This window comes from Callorhinchus milii, unplaced genomic scaffold (genome assembly GCF_018977255.1).
Source record: "Callorhinchus milii isolate IMCB2004 unplaced genomic scaffold, IMCB_Cmil_1.0 Scaffold3, whole genome shotgun sequence".
Taxonomy (NCBI): domain Eukaryota; kingdom Metazoa; phylum Chordata; class Chondrichthyes; order Chimaeriformes; family Callorhinchidae; genus Callorhinchus; species Callorhinchus milii.
The window spans coordinates 78,184,633-78,207,429 of NW_024704744.1; the positions used below are offsets into that span (position 1 = coordinate 78,184,633).

At 45.4% G+C, this 22,797-nt stretch overlaps 1 protein-coding gene across 3 annotated transcripts in view; it reads left to right on the forward strand.

Moving 5' to 3' along the window:
• LOC103177894 (homeobox protein Meis1) overlaps positions 1-19,943 on the forward strand; it is a 156,998-nt gene extending 137,055 nt beyond the window's left edge. The window contains exons 10-13 of one of the 3 annotated variants that reach the window (XM_042333692.1): positions 1,344-1,402; positions 13,995-14,084; positions 14,543-14,639; positions 19,273-19,336. In XM_042333692.1, coding sequence (XP_042189626.1) covers positions 1,344-1,402; positions 13,995-14,084; positions 14,543-14,601 — 208 coding nt within the window. In that variant the 3' untranslated portion in view covers positions 14,602-14,639; positions 19,273-19,336. Of the gene's footprint in view, positions 1-1,343; positions 1,484-13,994; positions 14,085-14,542; positions 14,640-19,272 lie in introns of all 3 variants that reach the window. The other 2 variants (XM_042333689.1, XM_042333690.1) reach the window with 2 other exon arrangements.
• Positions 19,944-22,797: the final 2,854 nt, after the last annotated feature.

A 22,797-nucleotide genomic window follows, 5' to 3' on the forward strand; every position in this document is an offset into this window, starting at 1 on the left:
GGGGGGGGGAAATCTGCGGCAGAAAACTAGATTCAGAAGGTCACTGATTGTGTGCGGTAGTCACCTCCGTTTGACCCTAAACTTTGCATAAAGAGGAGAGAGAGAGAGCGTGGTAGTGGTGATGGTGGAGAGGGTTAGAGAGAGAGAAAGAAAAGAAAGAAAGAGAGAGAGAAAGAAAGAGAGAGAGAGAAACAAAGAAAGAAAGAGAAACAAAGAAAGAATGAAAGAAGCTTTAAAAGGAAATGCGATGCGATGCTTTTTCCCCTAACACTATGAGCAGCAGTGATAAAACTCCAGACATTGCCTTATTTGATTGTAGAGTCACAGTAAGGTTAGTTTTCTTAACAGTGGGCATTAAACGGAGTTAGCAGTATTATAAGAGACTGAGGAGGGCTGTGAGAGGAAAACTAGGGATCGAGACAAAGAAGGGATTCTTCACTAATTAGGTGAGGCAACAGATGCTCATATGAGCAACTTTTCCTTTATCGGTGGCAGTTATTTTGCCTTGAACGCTGGGTACGGGTGTTCAGGGTGTGGGGGAAGAGAGCGATTGTGGGTGGGGGTAGGCGAGAGAGTGGGGCATTTTGCATTGTTTCCTGGTCCGTCTAATTATTCTCTCTCTCCCGGAAAAAAAAGAGAGATGAAATGGAAATGTCCAGCTGTGGGCGAAAAAAAACACACACAGAGAGCCATAAATCAAATCCGAGTCCCCGAGCCTGCGTTTCCAGAGGTCAGCAGAGGTCGCGGGGAGGGGACGAGGGAGAGGGTGGATGGACTTTTTTGGGATCAGCCGGGTGCCCGAACCACATGCCGAAACCCATCACCGTGCTTAAAGAGTATCCAAACCCAACTGAGAGTTCCAGTCATCCCATCTACACGTGGAAATCCCAGAGAGAGAGTGTTGGAATGGAACGTGCACTCTCTCCCTGGAGGGACGCCTCCCGCTTACCTAATTCCGGAAAGTATTAGGCGCAGGTTGGCAAGAGAGCCAAGGCTTGGGGACCCCAGAGTGTGCGTTGGGTTAACTGTCGGAACTCGGGTGGATGGATAGAGCGGTTGGTGCAGGGGTGGGGGGGAAGAGTCAAGTGGGATGTGAAGCCGAGTAAATATAGGCAGTGCGAGGACGTTGCCGATTGCATGAGCAATTGCCGTAAAAAAGATTGTTTTCTTTCGCTTTCAACAAAACTGTGTTGAAGTAACAGGGTTTTTTTTTATTTGTGCTCTTTCTCTCTCTCCCTCCCTCCCTCCCACCCTCCCTCTCTCTCTCTCTCTCTCTCTCTCTCTTTCTCTCCCTCTCTCCCTCCCTCCCTCTCCCCCTTCCCCATCCCACCCCCTTTTTGCAGGTTTATAAATGCCAGGAGACGGATAGTCCAGCCTATGATTGACCAATCTAACCGAGCAGGCAAGTCACCAATTGTAACTGTATTCAAGTCCCGCAGGCGAAAAACATCATCAAGCCATTCACCGGGAGGTCCGTTACCTGGTAAATACAGTGTCGAAAGCTGGGCTGGCAGTGACTGACCACTAAATTATAAACATCATAACAAAAACTAATCAACTTCTCAAGGCAAGACGCCTTCATTTTCTTAAAAACTGAATACAAGCAGCCTTGAATTCCCAAGCTCCTTTGAAGAGCTTCTCTTTTTTTTCCCCCAAAAAAATTCAACATTAACTTTTGTGTGGGTTTAATGGGATTTCGCCTCCCCCTTACCTCCCCCCCCCCCACCCTCCCCACCAACCCCCCCTCAAAACCATCTCTTCGCAGCTTTTACTCTCTGCTCCTATGACAACTTCCTGGTGCATGGCTTGGTGTGGATTTGCTATAAAAAGTTTTTATCACCTGTCAGAAAGGGCAGCCGAGGTTGGCGTTTGCTCTGGGAATCCAGTAAAGTTCAAAGCCCCTCTTTACTGCGACAGTACTTTATGTGTGCAAGAAACTAATAGGTCCTATTGACTTCTAAAGCTTAGCTTGAACTAACTGGTTCGGGTCTGGAATCCAGTTTCGGTGGTTCAAAACAAAATAAAACATTTCTAACCACCTTTACTCTTCCCCCTCTTTATTAATGAACTATTACTGGTTCTTGTTTGCAGTTGTGGGCAAAGCTTTGGAGAAAGCAAGTTGGGTTTTAATGTACTCGATCGATCGATTAATAACAGTAATTAATGATGATGATGATTGATAATAATGTCTTTGCCGTTGCCTTTTGGAGAAGCTGCCAGAGAGAGAGAGAGCGTGTGAGAAAAAGAGAGAGAGAGAGAAAGAGAGGAGCGTTTTCACCCGTTCTTTCCACCTGTGGAAAAGTGCAAAACTTCAAAGTTTTAAAGTTTTAAAACTTCCACGAGCTCGACCTTAAATAATAATAATAATTCTTGCATTTGGTGTAGTGCCTTTCAAGTCGTTGAGACGTCTCAAAGCGATTCACAGGAAACACTGTAAAGTGAAGTGACTCTGTATTTTGTGGGTGAGACACAGCACCAGTTGGGTACAACAATATCCCACAAACAGCCATGAAGTGCCTGATAGCAGCAAGGGAGGGGGCGAGGTGAAGAGACTTTGGGATGGAGTTCCAAAGGGTGGGGGCAGAAAGGCGGTCGGACCTTCAGCCTTTCTTCCCCCACCCTTTGGAACTCCATCCTAAAGTCTCTACACCTCGCCCCCTCCACTAACTCCTACAAGGCCTGTCTCAAGACCCTCCTCTTCGACCGTGCCTTCAATCACCCTCCGTCCCCCACCCTCCCTGCCTTCCACTCCTCGTGATCTCAACCCCCCCCCCACTCGAGTGCACATCCGTGACTGTCCAGGGCTTTGGGATGTCCCGACGTGAAAGGTGTTGTACAAATGGAATTTTTTGTTGTTGTTTTTGGTAACAGTCACTACACCACAACCAGCTCACAGCACCTTGCTTCGCACTCAGGATTTCCTCACCGGCAACTTGAGAGCCACTCTTAGTGAATCTCTCTGTGAACCCTCGGTTTCTCAGCTCTCTTTCACTCTCGTTCCCAAGGGAGCGGGTTTGAGAAAAGTATAGAAGCATGAGGTTTCTTCTGCGTGCTTTATCTAAGTAAACCCTGAGTAAAATCTAAGTAAGATTGGTGCTGAGAACGAAGCATTTCCTTCCTTTTATTACACTCAAATTCCATCACTTGCTTCAAGGTCGACCACATGATGGGTTGCTTGCTTGCAGGGTTAAACTCTCGTTAAGGGCCGACACTTGGGAAGAAATTCTAGCCCAGTAGTGTGTGTGGGGGGGGGGGGGGGTGGGCTGGGGTGCGGAAGCGTCGAGTGGGATGCGAGACAAGAGATTTACTCTTATTAACGCCACATATCACATTATGCACGATTGCTGCATTCAGTTGTAAATCTGAAGCCCGTTTTCCGTACATTCTTAACAGGAGCTGAGAGAGAACCCGGTTTAAATACCCCCAAAAAATTGACAAATTATGGGCACTGAAACACTACAATAATGATAATATTAATAATCCTCGCATTTGATACAGTGACGTAATAAGGTGCTATATCAAATGCAAGGATTGGAAGGAGGAAAGGGGAGTCAGGGTGAGAGCGATAACCTTGGAAAAGGCAATGTTGAGAGCCATTCCTTTTGTACACCACAAGGCAGATGGGACTTAAACACGAGTAACACTACAAAACAATGGGACTGGAAATCTATGATAAACTCACTTGTGGGATTTAAGTGGAGACCTAAAGCGAATTGGTTAGAGCGCTCGCCTTGCAAACAAGAGGACCCGGGTTCAATTCCTGGGCGGGGTGAAACCTTGGGCAAGTTTCCTTACTCTACACCTCTCTGTTTATCTAGCAGTAAGTAAGAACCCGGTTGTTGGTTGATTGGTGGATCGCTTTCCGGGAATAATAATCCCTTCAATAAATGTAATAAATAAATAAATAAATGATAATTTGATCACTTGGTCCACTACTGTTTGTGGGATACTGCTGTGCGCAATTGACCAACCCAGTTGTTGGTCGATTGGCGGATCTCTTTATGGGGGTAATAAAACCTTCAAAAAAAATGTGGCCACTCAATCCACGACTGTTTGTAGGACATTGTTGTGCGCAATTGGTTGCCGCATCTCACCCACAAAAATATACAGTCACTACACCTTAAAGTATACTCTGTGAAGCACTTTGAGACGTCTCAATGACGTGATAAGGCACTCCATTAAATGCAAGGATTATTATTAATATTGTTATATTATTTCCCTGAAGTCAAACAACAAACCATCACTTATAGAGCAATTTTTGTATTGGAAAATGTCTCAAAACGCTTCACAGAGTGGGAGATAGAGGGAAGAAGCGGGTGGGGTGGTGGGAGGAGGGAAGTGGAGGGGTGAAGCAGTACAAGGTGAAGATTTTTCATTCGATGGGTTTTGAGTGCAGGGGGAGAAAGGGTGTGAGGCATTGACCCGTGGTCCCCTTTCCACTGTGAAATAATATCCACCAGGAACCTGTCTTTGTGAAGCTCTTTGGGACATTACCCCACGTGAAGGGCGCTGTATAAATGATAAATGCAAGCTGTCACTGCTGTTCTTGAACTGAACCTAAACCCATTGACTTAGGATTCTTCTCAGCCATCTAAAAGAAGGCCTCATAAACCTTTGCACTTTGAGCTGAGCTAAGCTCCCGATTCAGTTCACAGAGATGAGGATGGTGGTGGTGGGGCAGTTATTTAATCCCAATACACAAACCCAATTCTTCCTAGCAGTTAAGTTTAAAGTCTCTCATCATTGGCAGTGATTATTCCCTCCTTCCCTCCTTCCCTCGGTGCCACTTCCAGACATTGATGAGGTACAGCAGAGTTATTTGCAAACCAGGGCAGGCTTGCTTCCCATGTGGATGACCCTGAACCTAGAGATGTCTGCCTGCACAATGTCTGCTGGGGCTGGCAGGAAATCTATGCTTGCATTGGTTTCACGTGGGCTGGAGAAGTGCTTTAAGAGGGCCTGTTACAAGAAAAAGCAAAACTCACCCCCGCAGAAATTATGCTGCAAACGTTGAGCTCTGCGCTTCCTCCTCACCCCTTGCTGGAGACCCCTTCCCACGATTTCAACCTCAAACACGGTTAGCAGCGCCCAGAGAAGGCTTCTGTGACTTCCCGAACCTTCTCTGTACCTTCAGCCTTCACAAAGGCCTGCAGCACATTGGTTAGAGCGCTCGCCTTGCAAGTGAGAGGACCCTGGTTCGATTCCCGGGCAGGGCGAAACCTTAGGTAAGTTTCCTTACTCCACACACCTCTGTTTACCAGGCAGTAAATAGGGTTCCGGTTGTTAGTCGATTGGCGGATCGCTTTCCAGTGGTAATAATCCCTTCAATAAATTTACTAAATAAAATAAATGATAATTTGATCACTCAATCCACAACTGTTTGTGGGATACTGCTGTGCGCAATTGACTGCTGCATTTTATGTGTTATATTTTTATGTGACTGGAACGAGTTGAAATAACGTCAACAAAACAGTCTTGATAAAGTAATGGTTTCTCAGATGATAGTGCACTTAAAGTACATTCAGCCAGTAATAAGTTTCAGAGAGAAAGCGAGATCTTTATATGGTTTATCTTTAGGGAGAGAACCATAAACTATGTTTGTTGTGTCACAAGTTGAAGTATAATACTAAAACAGCGCTGCTGTAAAGAGCTATTTGATTTACTGGGTTAACTGGTGATATTGAGCAGCAGTGAGGAAGTTCGGCTCCAAACCTCTCCTTTTTTTTAGAATTGCAGCAATTCTTTGTGGGTGTGGAGGTTATTTGTTTAGATCCAATCCGTTCCTCTGGCCAATAACCTATGGTGAAAAGGCCTCGATGTATTAGGATCCTGTTACCAAGAATTCCCAGTGTGTGCTTCCCCATCGCCCTTCGATTCCACTAGTGTTCTCGACGGGGGCAGATGTGTGTGATATTCCTGTTGGGCTAAATCGGTTGAGATTGTGCCAAAGCCAGTTAAGTTCTCCAGAAATCAGATCCGAGCTCTGGTCAGGCTGCACCTGGAGTCCTGAGCACAGTTCTGGTCGCCGTGACATAAAGAGCCCTCGAGCCAGTGAAGAGCAGAGCTACTTTGCGTTCGGGAAATCAGACAGAGACACGTATGCAAGCACGAGGTGGTTTTACATTTAGCACACCAGCTCGCTGGCTACAGGCCTTTGTTGGCAATCACAACCTCCTACATCACCCGAACTGGGATAGGCCATGTCCCACTCACTCTGTGTAATACTCTGCGAATTTCCTGCGGAAATATCACGAGTGAGCATTTTACTCCCAACGGTCACAAAATAATGATTATTGATAGTTTGCCATTATGTACTTAAGCACTTTAGTGGATTAACTCAGTGGGGCTCATTTATCTGTTGGTGACGGTGCCAACTTTTGTTTGTGCAGTCCAGGTGCAGTCTAGCACCACAAGTGCAGCCAAGATGTCAACTTGGGCCCGTTCCTCAAGGCTGCAGTACTTTGCCCAAGCAAAAGATAGTCGCAAGAAGAGCTTCATTCAAACATCGTTGTTGGGACTTAGAACGGCCTGCCAACTAGGTGGTAGAGCCAGAGTCTATTGTGAAGTCCCGTAGCGTAGTGGTTAGCGCGCTCGCCTCACAAGCGAGAGGACCCTGGTTCGATTCCCGGGCGGGGCAAAGGCTTAGGCAGGTTTCTTTACCCCACATGCTTCTGTTTACCTAGCAGTAAGTAGGAACCCCGTTGTTAGTCGATAGGCGGATTGCTTTTCGGGGGTAATAATCCCCCCCACTCCAAAAATGTGGTCACTCGATCCTTGACTGTTTGTGGGACATTGCTGTGCACAATTGGTTGCCGCATTTCACCCACAAAATACGCAGTTTACTGCGTATCCACAAAATCCAGTTTACTAAATATTCTGTGAAGCGCTTTGAGACAACATGATAAGGTGCTATATCAAGTGCAAAGATTATTATCATTGTTTTTGTGGGTTTGAAGAGGGAAGTGGGGACAGGTATGTGAACGATAGAGGCTTGAAGGGGAAAGGTGATAGGATAGCAGTGGGAATGAAAGTACACCTTGCTCTGAGAGCCAATGCAGACTCAATAGCTTTCTGAAAGCCCAAAGCTGAGGGTCATTGCAGAATGTGCAGTGGGGTAACTTGGGAGTTTATCCAGGTTAAACCGCACAGCTTTCCAACTGCTGATTTGAATTAAATAATAATAATCCTTGCATTCGATATTGCACCTGATCATGTCATCGAGACGTCTTAGACCGTTTCACAGGATTTACCGTGAAGTGTAGCAACTGTGTATTTATTTATATAAATAAATATGGTCTCCCCAGCTCCACCATACACAAAATTCAACTAATTCAGAACTCCCTCGCCTGGATTCTCACCCGCAGAAAAAAACTCCGTACCCCCATCACACCAGCCCTTGCCAGGCTCCACTGGCTCTCAATTACTGGACAGATCAATTTCAAGATCCTCACACTCACTTTCAAATCCCTTCATGCCCTTGCACATCCCTACCTATCCGAATTGCTTACCCCCCACTTCACCACCCTCTGCCTCCACTCGGCTGACTCAGGCCTCCTGTTTGTCCCATCATTTGTGGAGTCCTGTAGCTCAGTGGTTAGAGCACTCGCTTTGCAAGCGACAGAGCTGAGTTCAATTCCAGGCAGGGCGAAACCTTGGGCAAGTTTCCTTACTCCACACGCCTAATAATAATCCCCCCGAAACCAAAAACAATAATAAATTGGTCATTTTAAATCTACGACTGTTTGTGGGACATTGCTGTGTGCAATTGGCTGCCGCATTCGCTCACAAATATACAGTCGATTCACTTTACAGTGTGTTCTGTGAAGCGCTTTGGGACGTCCTCCCGACATGAAAAGCACTATATCAAATGCAAGAATTATTATTATTATTATCCCCTCCGCTCCACCATTAGTGGCCGTGCATTCAGCCACTCCCGAAACTTCAGAAGTCTCTCTCTTAATCCCTCCACCTTGCCCCCTCCCTCCTCACTTTCAAATTCCGCCTAAAGACCTTTTTGATCATGCTTATGGTCACCTCCCTCTCCTCCTGGCTCAAGGTCATTGTAAAGCACTCCGGGACTCTATCCCGCCCTATATATATGCAAGTTGTTGTTGTTGTAAAGGCAAACGCAGCTGCCAATTTGCGCACAGCAACGTCCCACAAACAGCCGTGAAGTTAATGACCAAATTTGGGCAGAGGGAGGGCGGTGGAGAGACAACCGCACACATTGGGATTCTAGAGCAACAATTTCTATATGCAAATGCAATTCCTTGCATTTGGTATGGCACCTTTCACGACTTGACGCCTCAAAGCGCTTCACAGGAATTTGCTGTAAAGTGAAGTTACTGTGTGCTTAGCAGGCGGACACAGCAGCAATTTGTACCTATGCAAAAAAAATTGGAACGATAATTTTTCTGTAGTGTCGAGCCTTTCACGTCGGGAGGACATCTTAAAGCATTTCACACAACTGACTCAAACCAGTGTGCGCACACTCCAGGCTGTAACCTTCTGGCCTGGTTGGCTTAGTGCTGTGTCGCCTTTAGCCACATAATCCTCTGTAAGCCTTTTAAAACACAGAACTCCGTCAGCATTGAACATTGAAGCTAATATTCTTGCTAGCAATCGCAGATACATTACCAGATCCACAGCCGCTGCACTTTCACAATAAGCGCTTTGAGATATCTCGAAGGCTTGATAATGCACCATATCAAAAGCAAGGGTTATTATTATTAGTAGTAGTATTAATATGTTTTAACTAGACACTGGTATTGTTTTAATCTGTTGGCTACATTTTGCCCACCAAATCCTCAGTAGTTACATTTCACATTAGACATCCTTTGGATGAGACATTAAACCGAGGTCCTGTCTGCCTGTTCAGGTGGACTTTAAAGATCTCACAGCTCTATTCAAAAAGAGAAGGGAGTTTCTCCCTCCCAGTGTCCTAGCCAACAATCCCCCAAATAAAATTGGTCACTCACTCCATGGCTGTTAATAGGAATTGCTGTGTGCATCTGGCTGCTGCATTTCGTACACGAAATATACGCACTCAATTCACTTTACAGTATGTCCTGTGAAGTGCTTTTGAGACGTCTGATGTGATAAGGCACTAAATCAAATCTACGGATTATTATTAGTATTAAAAACCTTGCAAGTTCTTATGAGACCTCCTCCCGACTTGAAAGATGTCTTATCAATAGAATTGCTGTTAATATTATTTCCTCATAGCTCAGTGATCTGACACTGGGGAAATCAACCCTGTTGAAAAGGGTGGGAAAAAAGACAGAACGTGAAAATGAAAGAGAGAAGGGGGAAAAAACACGTTTTTGTCTGCATAGCACTGCCAGTTTCTCAGTGGAAAAGGCTGAAATTTGTGACTTTAGTGGCCACTGTTTCAGGCCAAAAAGCTTCCCGCTTTGTGACACATGAATTGGCATAAAGTCAACTCACAGTGGAGCCTGACTTGCGTCCATTCACTAAATCGATATTGTCCCATTGGGAGCCCTGTGCTTCAAGAAATTTGTATTTAAATTCTATTCTAATGAGCAGCCAGTGGCCTGGAGCCAGACATTGACACGGGAACAGGAGAGGACAGAGGCAGCGAGGAATAGTAATGCTATCATTCCTCCAATCACTTCCAACTCTGACAAACAGGCAGGAAGATTTACCTTCACATTTTTAAGATTTCCACACGCCTCTGTTTACCAAGCAGTAAGTAGGAAACCAGTTGTTTTTCGATTGCCGGATCGCTTTCCGGGGGTAATGATGCTTTAAAAAGAAAATGTGGTCACTCAATCCATGACTGTTTGTGGGACGCTGCCGTCCGCAATTGTCTGCTGCGTTTCGCCCACAAAATACACAGTCAATTCAATTTATAGTATGTTCTGCGAAGCGCTTGGAGGTTCCTCAACAACGTGATGTGGCACTATATCAGATGCAAGGATTATTATTATTTGATGCAGAGGTCACTGGGTTGGGGGGCGGCCGTCTTTAGGTTGGCACGGAGCCTGTGCGGTGAGGGAGGGGCGGGGAAGAGGCAGCCATCTATCTGCAGCTCATCTCCCCTTTAAGGCGAAAATGCCCCTTTTTCGCCTTAAGTCCCAGCCACCTGTGGGCAAAAACAAGTTGCAGTCGTGTCAAAATATTTGGGCTGGAAGGAAAATTTGCTAAAATTTGGGGAGGGTGGAGGTTTAAGGGGGAAATTGGCAAATCTCCATTGGCTTTTGAGCACGGGCACAACCATTTTAAACTGCAGACGTTGCCACATTCCCGTTACTTTGATATGCAGTCCGCTCTGCAAACTTCACCACCTGAATGGCTTGCTTTGTTGCCGCACAGGAGCCCTCCTGTTAAATGGCTTACATTTTCGGAAAGTATCTGCGGCTCTGAGCGATAGCGCCACGAACGGGAAAGCGCAATGAAGTGCAAACGTCTCGTCTGGTCTGTGGGATTTGCAGACCTGCAGTACATGAGCCAGGGTGACAGACTTTGCTTGGTATTAGCCAGCAGTCTGCACTGGGTAATAAGGGTAATAAGGTATTTAATCGCTAAATACTTAGATCTTAAAGACATGTGTAACCCATTTTCAGCAGCTGTGCAGCCACCCGGTCCTTACTCCACACGCCTCTGTTTACCTAGCAGTAAGTAGGAGCCTGGTTGTTAGTCGATTGGCGGATCGCTTTTCCCGGGTAATAATCCCTTCAAAACCCCAAAAAATCTGTTTGTGGGACACTGCTGTGTGCAATTGGCTGCCATATTTCGCCCACAGTATATCCTGTGAAGCGCTTTGAGACGTCTCGAAGATGTGATAAGGCGCTATATCAATTGCAAGGATTATTATATATTATTTTTATAGCAAATCAAGGATTATTATTATTATAATGTTTATCCTAGGATGCGATTTCCTATCACTGGTGTTCCATGTCATGGAGATAAATGCAAATTTGCCTTCTTTTTTCTTCTTCTCCCTATTCTGCTCCCCTCTTCTCTGCTAAACTCCTTGGCTCATTCACCCTCGCTGGAGTATATATGATCCTCATATGTTAGCCAAGGCATTGAACGTTGGCAGGGTAATTAATTGACTCTTATCTTTAGTAATAATCCTTGCATTTGATATAGCGCCTTATCACGTCTTCAAACTGTTTCGAAGAATTTACTGTTGAGGATAGTGACAGTGTATTTTGTAGGCAAATGCAGCAGTGAATGACCAATCTTAATCCGGGGGATTGTTGGCCAGGGTGAAAAGTGTCGTGGGATCTTTAATGCCCACCTGAATAGACAGAGACCGAGACCTCGGTTTACATCTCATTCGAAGGACGGCACCTCCAACAATTCAGCGCTTCCCACCCAGGCCCTCGCCCTCCCCCAGCACTGCACTGGAGCAGCAGCCTGGTCAGTGAGTTCAAAATGCAGACATGGGGTCTTAAACCCACAAACCTTCTGACTGGAAGTGAGACACTATGAACTGAGCCAGTCTAGCGTTGGAGTCAAGCGAGAGTCTGTCCTCGAAGTCCACAAACATGCACTTTCCAGGGCGGGGGAGGGGGTCAATGGATAATGGTCAAGGGCAGGAAGTCAGGCTAGTTTGCTTCCCCTCCATGTTCCAAAGGGTCAATAGTGCAACTTTGACCTGGGTCCAAAGTAGGGCAAAATATAGCTTCGAGCTCCGGTGTAAAGAACGGCATGCACTTAGCACTTGCAGGAGTTTCAGGGGGTTGGAATGTGCTATTTGCTGTTGTATCAAATGCTGGTTCCTGCCCTTATTAAGGGCTGTTGTGCTGCACATTACACCGTTTGGGCAGTTAATAATAATAATAATCCTTGCATTTGATATAGCGCCTGATAACGTTGTTGAGACGTCTCAAAGCGCTTCACAGGATATAGCATAGAACAGATTGACTGTATATTTTGTGGGCGAAACGCAGCGGCCAATTGCGCACAGCAGTTAGCAAGCTTCCCTGCGATTTCTCAAACGCCTTGCTGATTGCTGAAGAGCTGCCTCGCTTGTGCTGAGACACAGAACAGATCTCAAAAGGACCCAATGGGTCAGGAAAAAGGAACTGTCAGTTTTGTGAGTCGGCCTGGCTCGGTCAGTCAGTAGCACTTTCACCTCTTGAGTCAGAAGGTTGAGCGTTCACGCCCCCACATCGGGACCTTGGAGCTCACATAGTCTATTCTGACACTCCAATGCAGTGCTGCGGGGTGGTTATTGCCTCTCCACCGAATTGTGGGAGGCGCCGCTGTCCTTCGGATGGAGAGGTTTAATTGAGGTCCCGTCTGTTCTCTCCAGGCGGATGTTAGATATACCGCCTGGACAGAACGTTCGGAAAGAGAAGGGAGTTTCTCCCAGTGCGTTAGCCAGCAATTGCTCACATAAATTTGGTCACTTGCTTCATGGCTGTTTGCGGGTCGTGGCTGAGCACAAATCGGCCGTCCGAAAAAATACACAGTGGCCACGCTTTATAACAGTGCATCCCATGAAGCTCAGTGGGCGTCTCGATGACGTGGTTGGGTACTCGATCAAATTGCAAGGATTATTCATCTTCTTAGTCTTATTATTATTAGTCGTGAAGTCCTGTAGCGTAGAGGTTAGAACACTCGCCTCGCTACCGAGAGGACCCAGGTTTGATTCCCAACAGGGCAAAACCTTGGGCAAGTTTCCTTACTCCACATGCCCCTGTTTACCTAGCATCAAGTAGGAATCCGATTGTTAGTCGATCAGCGGATCGCTTTCCGGGGGTAATTATTCCTTCAAAATTAAATAAATAAGTTGGTCGCTCAGTCCACGACAGTCTATGGGACACTGCTGTGCACAATTCATTGCCACGTTTCGCCCACAAAATACAGTCAAACCACTTTACAAAATATTGTGTGAAGCTCTTTGAGGCGACTCAATGACATGACAAGGCACTATGTCAAATACAAGGATTATTATATTATTATTACTGTTTAAAAGGAATGGGAGCTTCCATTGGAAGCTCACAGGGCTGAATTTCCCAACTGGGGAGAAAAGATCCCCACAACCTTCAGTGAAGCCCATGTAATCCAAACACTGTAACACTCTCTCTAGTTATACAGTCATAAAAGTCAGAACAAATGATCTAATTTGAAGGGACTGATTTTATTCAAGTTCCCAGCTCCTCGCCCACTCCTCCACTTTGCTTTGTTCTCATAAGGTTAACAGAATACCATATTATCTATTAACAAGACCAAGACTGAAGGAATTGGCTCTAGCGGGAGAACATAAATTGCATCAAACAAGATTTTTTTCCGAAACTCCATGCATGTTTCATGATCAGATTATAGTGGAAAGTTACCACAGGGATGTGAACATCTGCTGTTAACTTGAACGCAAACCATTTGGCTTCTCGGACCAGACCTCTCCACTGTTAGTTAAGGTTGTCAGATACGTTTGTCAGTGAACGTTCATTGCAACGCTCTCTTACATGGAGTCCCATAGCGTAATGGTTAGCGCATTCGTCTCGTAAGCGAGAGGACCCGGTTTCGATTATCAGACAAGGCAAAATCTTAGGCAAGTTTCCTTACTCCACACGCCTGTTTACCTAGCAGTAAGTAGGAACCCATTTGTTAGTCAATTGGCGGATTGCTTTCTGTGGGTAATAATCCCTCCCCAAAAAATTGGTCACTTAATCCACAACTGCTTGTGGGACACTGATGTGCGCAATTGACTGCCGCGTTTTTCCCACGAAATGTACAGTAAATTCCCTTTACAGTATATTGTGTAATGCGCTTTGAGACGTCTCAACAATGCAAAGGTAGTTGTTAACTGCTATATCGTGTGCTTGGAAGGGAGAGCGACGGAGACAGGAATAGGGCAGTACAGTGTGCGTGGTAGTCTGCAATGGGTCTGTCAAACTCTCTCAGTCATATGCTTTGTGTTATGGAATCTCCACGGCAATGGGTTCCAGAGACTGAAGCAGGTCTGAGCATTGGAGACATACAGACAATTACATCCAGGCTTCTTGTTAATCCCTCAGTGAGCCAAGGTGCCCCCTACAATCCCGATGGTCAGCCGATGGGAGGTTTTGTGATGGATAGTCAACAGCATATGGGAATCCGACCGCCTGGTAAGATTTACGGTTCATCATCTAGCCCCTACCCCCACCCACTCTCCTCCTCCTCCTCCTCCTCCTCTGCTCCTCCCCTTCCACCCCACCACCTTTCACTCCAATTCCTTTCCCCCATCACCCAGCGTCACATCTTCACCCACACACAACATCCGAGTGTGCTCAAGTCAGCAGAACTGTCTTTCCCTCCTCATCTCTCGCCTTGCCTTGCCTTGCCTGTCTTCTGTGTACCTGATAATGAAAAGAGAGGGGGAAACGAGGGGAAGGAGAAGGAAAGATGGTTTTGCTCTAAAATGTGGAGGAACCATAACCCCCTCTTTGACCCTGATGTTTTAAGCAAAGGGTCTTTTTTTTCTGTTTTTTTTTTCTTTTTTCTGTTTTTTTTGGGAGGAACGCTGTCTTTGTTTTGACTCTGCTCATTTTCTGGCATCTTTCTTGGATTTTTATCTCCTTTCTAGGACCTATGAGTGGAATGGGCATGAATATAGGCATGGAAGGGCAATGGCACTACATGTAACCTTCACCTAGTTAACCAAGCACAGAGCAAAGGGGGAAGTAAGTACCAAAAAAAAATGGGGTCATTGTGTTTTTTTTAACACAAGTCTTATTCCAAGAGCAATTTTTTAATATATATAAATATATAAAACCTTCATCCATTTTTCTTTGCTTTAATTTTTTATGGTTGTTGTTTCTTCCAGCCCATAGCTTCATGCTTTGTTCACTCGTGAAAGAACAAAAAAAAGGAAATATATATATATATACTTGGGTTTCTCTCGTCTTTCTTTCCCCTTCTCTTTTTCCTTTCTCCCCCTCCCTCTCTGTCTCTTTCTCTCTCGCTCTGTCTCTCTCACTCAGTGCCTCCCACCACCTCCCTCTCCCTTCGCCTTGCACGCCCACAGTACTCCCTCCTCCCCCTCAACTCCTGAATGTTTGCACCTTTCGTCAGTGATTTGAAGGGTGGTGGTGGGAACTATTAAACAATCTACAAGGAAATGCTTTGCCTGACACTGTTATCTGGAACTGCGTTGAAACACAGCGGTGTGAGGGGCTGGCAACATGACAAAAGAGAAAACAAGAAACAGCCCGGTGGGGGAGTGAGTGAGGCTGGAGGGAATGAGGGATGGAGAGAGGAGGATTGGGAGGGAGGATGGGCAGAGGCATGAGTGAGTGAGTGAGTGAGTGAGGGGTGGGGGGCGCGGGGGGTGGAGATTGTGCATCGCTATAGCAACAGACTGATTGGCAAAATGTAAGCAGTCTGCAGGAGTGCCAAGAGAGGAAAGAGTATGTCCCTAAAGTGTCATAAATGTGTCTGACCACAGTTGATGCATGAATTACATTTATACACTAACCTGCGAGATACCGGGAATGATCCAGCATTGCTTCGAGGACAGATTACGGGGTGGAATGGGGCGACGGGAGGGGGGGTGGGGGGAGAAGAATGCACTGGTGGGGGGAGGATTGAAGAAACAGAAGCAGCATTGGGTATAATTTGAATCGAGACACAATTTATTTATTAATTTCTCAATATCTCTTCTGCCTGTCCGTGGTGAAGACATGTTTTTTTGAATCATTCTAACCGATTCATTTTTGTTTCTGCTCGTGCTCGTTGGGTGGCGAGGAATGAGAGCGAGGGATGGGGGGGGCGGGGGGGGGGGAGTGGCGGAGGGAGAATTTTTTTTATACTTAAAAAAATAAAACAGCCATTAAAACAGAAGGTGGGGGCAGGGGGGCGGAGGGGGGGGTGGGTGTAATCGCCCAGGCGAAACGGCGAAAAAAGTCAGGCAGAGTCATGGAGTTTTAAAACCCAGACTAATTGCGTACGTCCAAATTAAGTAAACCGTCACTTGCAGTGTGACGGATGGAGTTGACTTTTGGAGGATACGAAAATAGAGATCATTAATGCGATCCTGAATAGTTGGAGCCCGGTGACGTGAACCCTTATAAGACTGTTCCATTCTCCTGTCCTTGCCCTTGATAAATTAGTGTTATTCTACTCTCTTTTTTTAATTAAACTAACCTTTTCCCTCACTCTCTCTCTCTTTCTTGATGCCTCTCCTCTTCTCTTTCTTTCTCTCTCTCTCTGCCCCTCTAGTTTTCACAGAGCACTCACATATCCACCCCCCCTGCAAACACAAGACCACATCAACCAAAAAAATAGGGGCCGTCTCTTTCACTTCACTCCCTCCATCACCTCCCTTTCTCCATCACCTCCTCCACCCGCCATTCCCCCTGACCCACCATCCCTTCTTCACCTTTAAAACGGATCTTTTAAAGATTATCAGTAATTGAGTTTCCTTTTGTGATGTTGTGTGAAGTGAAAGCACTCTCTCTGCCTCGTATTGTCTCTAATATGTCATTTCAAAACGTAGCAAGGCTAAAGCATGGTTCAAGACATGTGCTCTGTGTGGAATCAAAGATTGGTTTGACAATTAGTTGTGAGGCTGAGAGAGAGAGATACGAGAGAGAGAGAGAGAGAGAGAGAAAACCCATTGAGCAGAGCAGAGAATTGTAACAGCCTTATTACCTAACCACAGAAATTTCTAGCTTGGCTAATTTAAATATTGTTTCTTAGTTTCTAGGTCAATTAAATTTAAATGATGTATTATATGCTTCATGACCAATTAAATTAATAGGTTATTACAAAAATATTATCGCCTTATTTGATTACGGAGCTGTGGGTACAGTATATTTTATAAGCAATTTTCATTAGTTGAAAATTGTTCCTTTAGGCTAGATTAAACAGCAGTTTGCCGCTCAGCTCTGAGACCTGAAACAAGGTGTTTGTGTCAGTCACAGAGCAACATTACTCAGAACTAAAGCCAATTGAACCTACTTAGGAAGAACGCTTTGCTTTCCACCCCTGACGATTATGGAGCTTATAGCTCTTAGAAACAATACACCTGCCACTTCCCATCAACCGTGGCAACCCAAGCAGAAGACGGAGCCCCACTAAAAAAAGCAGGAGGTCCTTTGTTTTAGGCCCAATTTTCTCTTTGAGTTTCCATCCAAGCTCAGCCAAGGGTGGCCGGGATTCAAAATCCTGCCTTTTTTCCCCTCCAAAACGTTGACGATCACAGAGAAAGATTTAATTAATGAACGCCATTGATTTCCCCTTCCATTCGCCCAGATGAGCTTGCAGGTACGGTTTTTAGCGAGCACCTTTAGTGATCCCCACCTCTCTCCCCCCCCCCCCCCCAACCCCCCCCCCGCCGCCCGCCCCTCCACACACACATGCACGCACGCATACACGCGCTCAACCACCCTCGGAAGAACCTTTGTTTAAAAAAAACACACACGCTCCAATTAAAAAGCAAAGGTTTGTTAACCTTTCTTCAAGGCCACAAATCTCCCTTTTTGTGGCCCAAAGATTTTTTTCAGCAATAAAAATGATTGCTGATTAAAGTTAAAGATTCCTTTCAGTTGCTCTGACCTCTCTCTCTCTCTCTCTCTTTCTCACACTCCCTCTCTACCCCACACACCACCCCCCCAAAAAAAAACAACTACTAGGATGTTTTCTGTTTCTTGTCGCGCCTCCCCTCTCCCCCCCAACACTTCCTCAGAAGATTTTCTTGTGTGCGAGGGTACAATTGAAATCACGTCGTGCTTCTTTTCAAGCCTGGAATAACCATGGACCCTCACAGTCTGGGGCTAATGTTCCAGTGCAGTGCTGGGGTGAATGGTGGGGAGGAGGCTTCAGTTGCATTTGTGGAGGTGCCGTCCTTCGGCTGAGATGTTAAGACCGAGGTCCTCTGCACTGTTCAGGCGGACGTTAAAAAATCTGCTGCGCTGTTCGAAAAGGGAAAGGAGTTTCTTATCCCAGTGTCCTGGCCAACAATCCCCCAGAGAGAGAGAGAGGAACAAAATTGGCCTCTCACTTCATGGCTGTTTTGCGGGCGGGACGTTGTCATGGCAAATTGGCTGCTGTGTTAGCCCAGAAAAATACAGTCTCTGCACTTAAAGCGAGTCCCGTGAAGCACTTTGACACATCCTCCTGACATGAGCAGAGCTACATCGAATGCAAAGATTATTATGATTATGGCCATTATGGCCATTTTTTTGCGGGGGTGGTGTGTGGGGTAGAGAGGGAGTGTGAGAAAAATGGCCATTCGTGGAGTCCTGTGGCTCAGTGGTTAGAGCACTCGCTTTGCAAGCGAGAGACCTGAGTTCACTTCCAGGCAGAGGGCGAAACCTTGGGCAAGTTTCCTTACTCCACACGCCTAATAATAATCCCTCCAAAACAAAAAATAATAATAAATTGGTCATTTTCAATCTACGACTGTTTGTGGGACATTGCTGTGCGCAATTGGCTGCCTCGTTCGCCCACAAATATACAGTCAATTCACTTTACAGTGTGTTCTGTGAAGCGCTTTGGGACATCCTCCCGACGTGAAAAGCGCTATATCAAATGCAAGGATTATTATTATTATTATTATTATTATTATTTAACACCGTAATGTGTGTGAACTTCAATTTATTCTACCGAATGGATTAATCTTTGCAAGGTCGCACCACGTGGTGATACGATAAACATCCGGAAGTTTTGGATGAGCATTTTTTTCTTATGCGCTCAGTCCTGTGTTTTCCTCACGAGCCTGGCCTCTGTTGAAGGTGCAAATTTAAATCAGATTGCGGGCAACATTTCATCGGCACCTGTGGACCTTCTTCCGTTGTGAAATGCACTATATAAATGTAATTTTAATGATAAATAAAACTTGCGTTTGGTATAGCGCCTCATTACGTCATTGAGACATTTCAAAGCACTTTACAAATGTGTTGTAAAGTGGATTGACTGCGTATTTTGTGGGCGAAACGCAGCAGCCAATTGCTCACAGCAGTGTCCACAAACATGGATTCCCAGAGTGTCCCACATTCGTGGATTGAGTGACCAAAATTATTCTTTTTTNGAGGGATTATTACGCTCGGAAAGCGATCCGCCAATCGACAAACAATTGAGTTCCTACTTACTGCTAGGTAAACAGATGTGTATGGGAGTAAGGAAACTTGCCTATGGTTTCGCCCTGCCTGGGAATCGAACCCGGATCCTCTCGCTTGCGAGGCGAGTGCGCTAACCACTAGGCTACGGGACTCCAAATTTTGTTGTTGTTGTGCTAAAAGAGAATCAGATTGCACTTACTAAAGAATTTCACGTGTGTGTCGTTTTCTCTCCCTCCCTCCCTCCCTCACACAGGACTGCAGGGGATGCCAGGAGACTACGTATCGCAGGGTGGTCCGATGGGTATGAGCATGGGACAGCCAAACTACACCCCTCCCCAGATGCCGCCACACCCTGCCCAGCTAAGGCACGGACCTCCCATGCATTCCTACATTCCTGGACACCCCCACCACCCAGCGATGATGATGCATGGAGGACCACCATCCCACCCTGGAATGCCGATGTCAGCATCTAGCCCCACAATGCTTAACCCAGGAGACCCCACGATGGGAGGACAAGTTATGGACATCCACGCTCAGTAGTTGATTGAGCGGCTGCGGTGGGGAAGGGGGGGTGGGGGGGTTGCTGGGAGGGGAGAGGGGTGTTAGTGGGGAGAAAACCGAAATGAGACAACAACCCAATGAACAAAACGAAAACAACTGATTATCCACAGTGGGTGATGTATGTCTCGGACACTGATCGGGGGAAACGGCGGCAAAAGCTCTCTAACCTTCAAAATCAACCGTGGACCAATTTCGGAAACTTGTGGCTGGGATCTGAAAATGAGAAAAGCTACGTTTTCAAGAACCCACCAGCTCTTTGGGAGTGTGTGTGTGTGTGTGTGTGCAGGTGGGCGGGTGTGTGGGTGGGTGGGGGACAGGAAACCACATTAAAATGCTATTGAAGAATCACGTAGAACAGACATATAAGAGAGAGAGAGAGAGATAAAGAACTGCTCCAATTATAACATGGTACTTCGTTCGCCCTGAAAAATATCTTGTTTCTTATAGGTTTAAAAGACAAAACTAATGTGAACATATGTCCACACTATGTATGCTGTCTCCATAGTCCTTTCATGCTCCTAACAAAAAGTCTCCTTTTTATGTCTCTTACAAAGTACAAAATGTGGAGTCCTGTAGCGTAGTGGTTAGAGCACTCGCCTTGCAACCGAGAGGACCCAAGATCGATTCCCTGGCAGGGCGAAAGCTTAGGGAAGTTTCCTTGCTCCACACGCCTCTGTTTACCTAGCAGTAAGTAGGAATCTGGTTGTTAGTCGATTGGCGGATTGCTTTCCGGGGGTAATAATCCCTCAAAAAAAATTGGTCACTTAATCCACAACTGCTTGTGGGACACTGATGTGCACAATTGGCTGCCACGTTTTATCCACAAAATATGCAGTCAATTCACTTTACAGTATATTCTGTGAAGTGCTTTGAGACTTCTCAACAACGTGATAAGGCGCTATATCAAATGCAAGGAATATTATTAAAATCTAATCTACAAATGACTGAAAACTTATCAGGATTTTTATATATATATAAAAATATAAAAAGAGAATATTAGCTAGTCAGGCAGAAGACTATAGTATGCTCACAATCTCAAGTCAGTCATCGCCTGCTCTCCTAGCCTAGGGCTCGAATTTACATGTCTAATTCATTTACTCACCATATTTTGAATTGGCCTGAACAGATGTAAATCAGCAAGGATGAGAAAGAATGCAGCCAGCGCAGCCATCAACAAAGATTAGTTTGCGGGGCCCAGTGTTTTTAAGGAAACCCGACCAGTCGCAGGGAAGTTTTAGATTCAGAAATACCCAAATACTCAAGGAGACTTTTTTTTAGACCTAGAAAAAAAATGTCACATCACATCAAAGCAGAACATTTCCCCTTGCACAACACTGATCACTCATCAATAATAATAACAATTATTGAGGTAATAATTCCTCCAAAACAAAGAAATAAGTAATCCACGACTGTTTGTGGGACACTGCTGTCCACAATTTGCTGCCGCGTTTCGCCCACAAATACACAGTCAATTCCCTTTACAATTTATGCTGTGAAGCACTTTTGAGACGTCTCAAATGCAAGGATTATTATTATCACATTTCTCTGATGCATTTCAACATCTAAGACTTTTTTTTCCTCTTTTATGCCCATGTTTACACCATTCATATTTTCTTTAATATGACTTCCCCACCAACATGTGCGTTTGCGTGTATGTGCGCGTGTGTGCGTGTGTGTTATCTCCCCCACCCCACCCCCACATATATCTCTCTCTCTCTCTCTCTTTCTCCCCCCCATCCCCCGCAGAAAACCACCCTGTGATCCGATCATGGAGCGTTTTATGTACACGTTGTAAATAAATAAGTTTTTTTTTGTCGCAACAAAAAAAAAGGACTGGAAATAATGAAATGTATTATTGCAATTTTTTTTGTAAAAGTAGCGGGGTCGATAATGAGTTGGCATGCATACCATTTACTAAAATGCGATGAGTTTAATAACGCCTTTTCTTGTGATTATAAAAACAGATGCTTGTGGATAGCGATTTTTTTTCTATCTAAAAAAATTTAAAAAAAAACACACGGAGCTAATCATTATTAATCGCACACAGAGATTTAGAGAGTTCTGATAAAAAAAAAGCGGTTTGGATTGTAAAAAAATAACGAGAGTTGGATTGTATTAGGTTAATGCCTTCCACCCTTTCCCCTCTCCTCCCCACTCCCCTTCCCCGAACACCCCTCCCTCCCCCATCCAACCCCCCCCCCCCACCCCCTTATAACTGTGTGCGGTAATGAGATCTGAATTATAAAAATAAAAAAACTTATTTTTGTCATGCTGATTTCACTCGTTGCGAAAAATGCGTTTCGTTTTCTCTCTTTCTTTGAGGGCCTTTTTTTTTGGGGGGGGGGGGTGGGGTTGAGACGTCTCTACGACGTGATAAGGTGCTATATCAAATGCAAGGATTATTAGTGGAATCCTGCAGCGTATTGGTTCAACTCCCGGACAGGGCGAAACCTTAGGCAAGTTTCCTTACTCCACACGCCTCTGTTTACCTGCAGTAAGTAGGAACCCGGTTGTTGGTCGATTGTTGATCGCTTTCCAAAAAAGGAATTCATTTAATAATTTAGTCACTTAATCCACGACTATTTGTGGGTCACTGTTGTGCGCAATTGGCTGTTGTATTTCGCCCGCAAAATGTACGGTCAATTCACTTTACAGTATATTCTGTGAAGCGCACTGAGGCATCTCAATCATGTGATAAGGCGCTATATCAATGCAAGAATCATTTTCTTTAAATCATCATTATTCACCCCCTAGCTCCCCCCCCCCCCCCCCCCCCCACCGCATCCTTTGCTCAGAACTGCTAAAAAGAAGTTTTCCCCTGAATTTATGGGATCAGACAGACGCTTTTGCAACGACTGTGAGAGATGTGTGATGTCTGTGTGTGTTTCTGTGAATGTGTTCTGTTAAGAAACGGGGTGTGCAGTGCTTGGGTGTTAGATCGCAGGGTTTGGAGAGGGTGGGGAAGGGTTTTGGGGTGGGGGGGGGGAGAAGTGGTGAGGGTGGGGTGATGGGTTGGGGGAAAAGTCTCTGCAACTGTTTGTGTGCATTGCATGGTGTGGCTCTGAATGGTAAGCACTTCTGGCTCCTAATAAGAGATAATTCTTTATCTTGCAATCTTTTTTTGGTGTGGGGGGGGGGGGGGGGTGAGTGCAAAAACAACACAAGAAATAATTTTGCCCACATTGCAAATCATTGCAAAAAAAACCACTGAGATGCA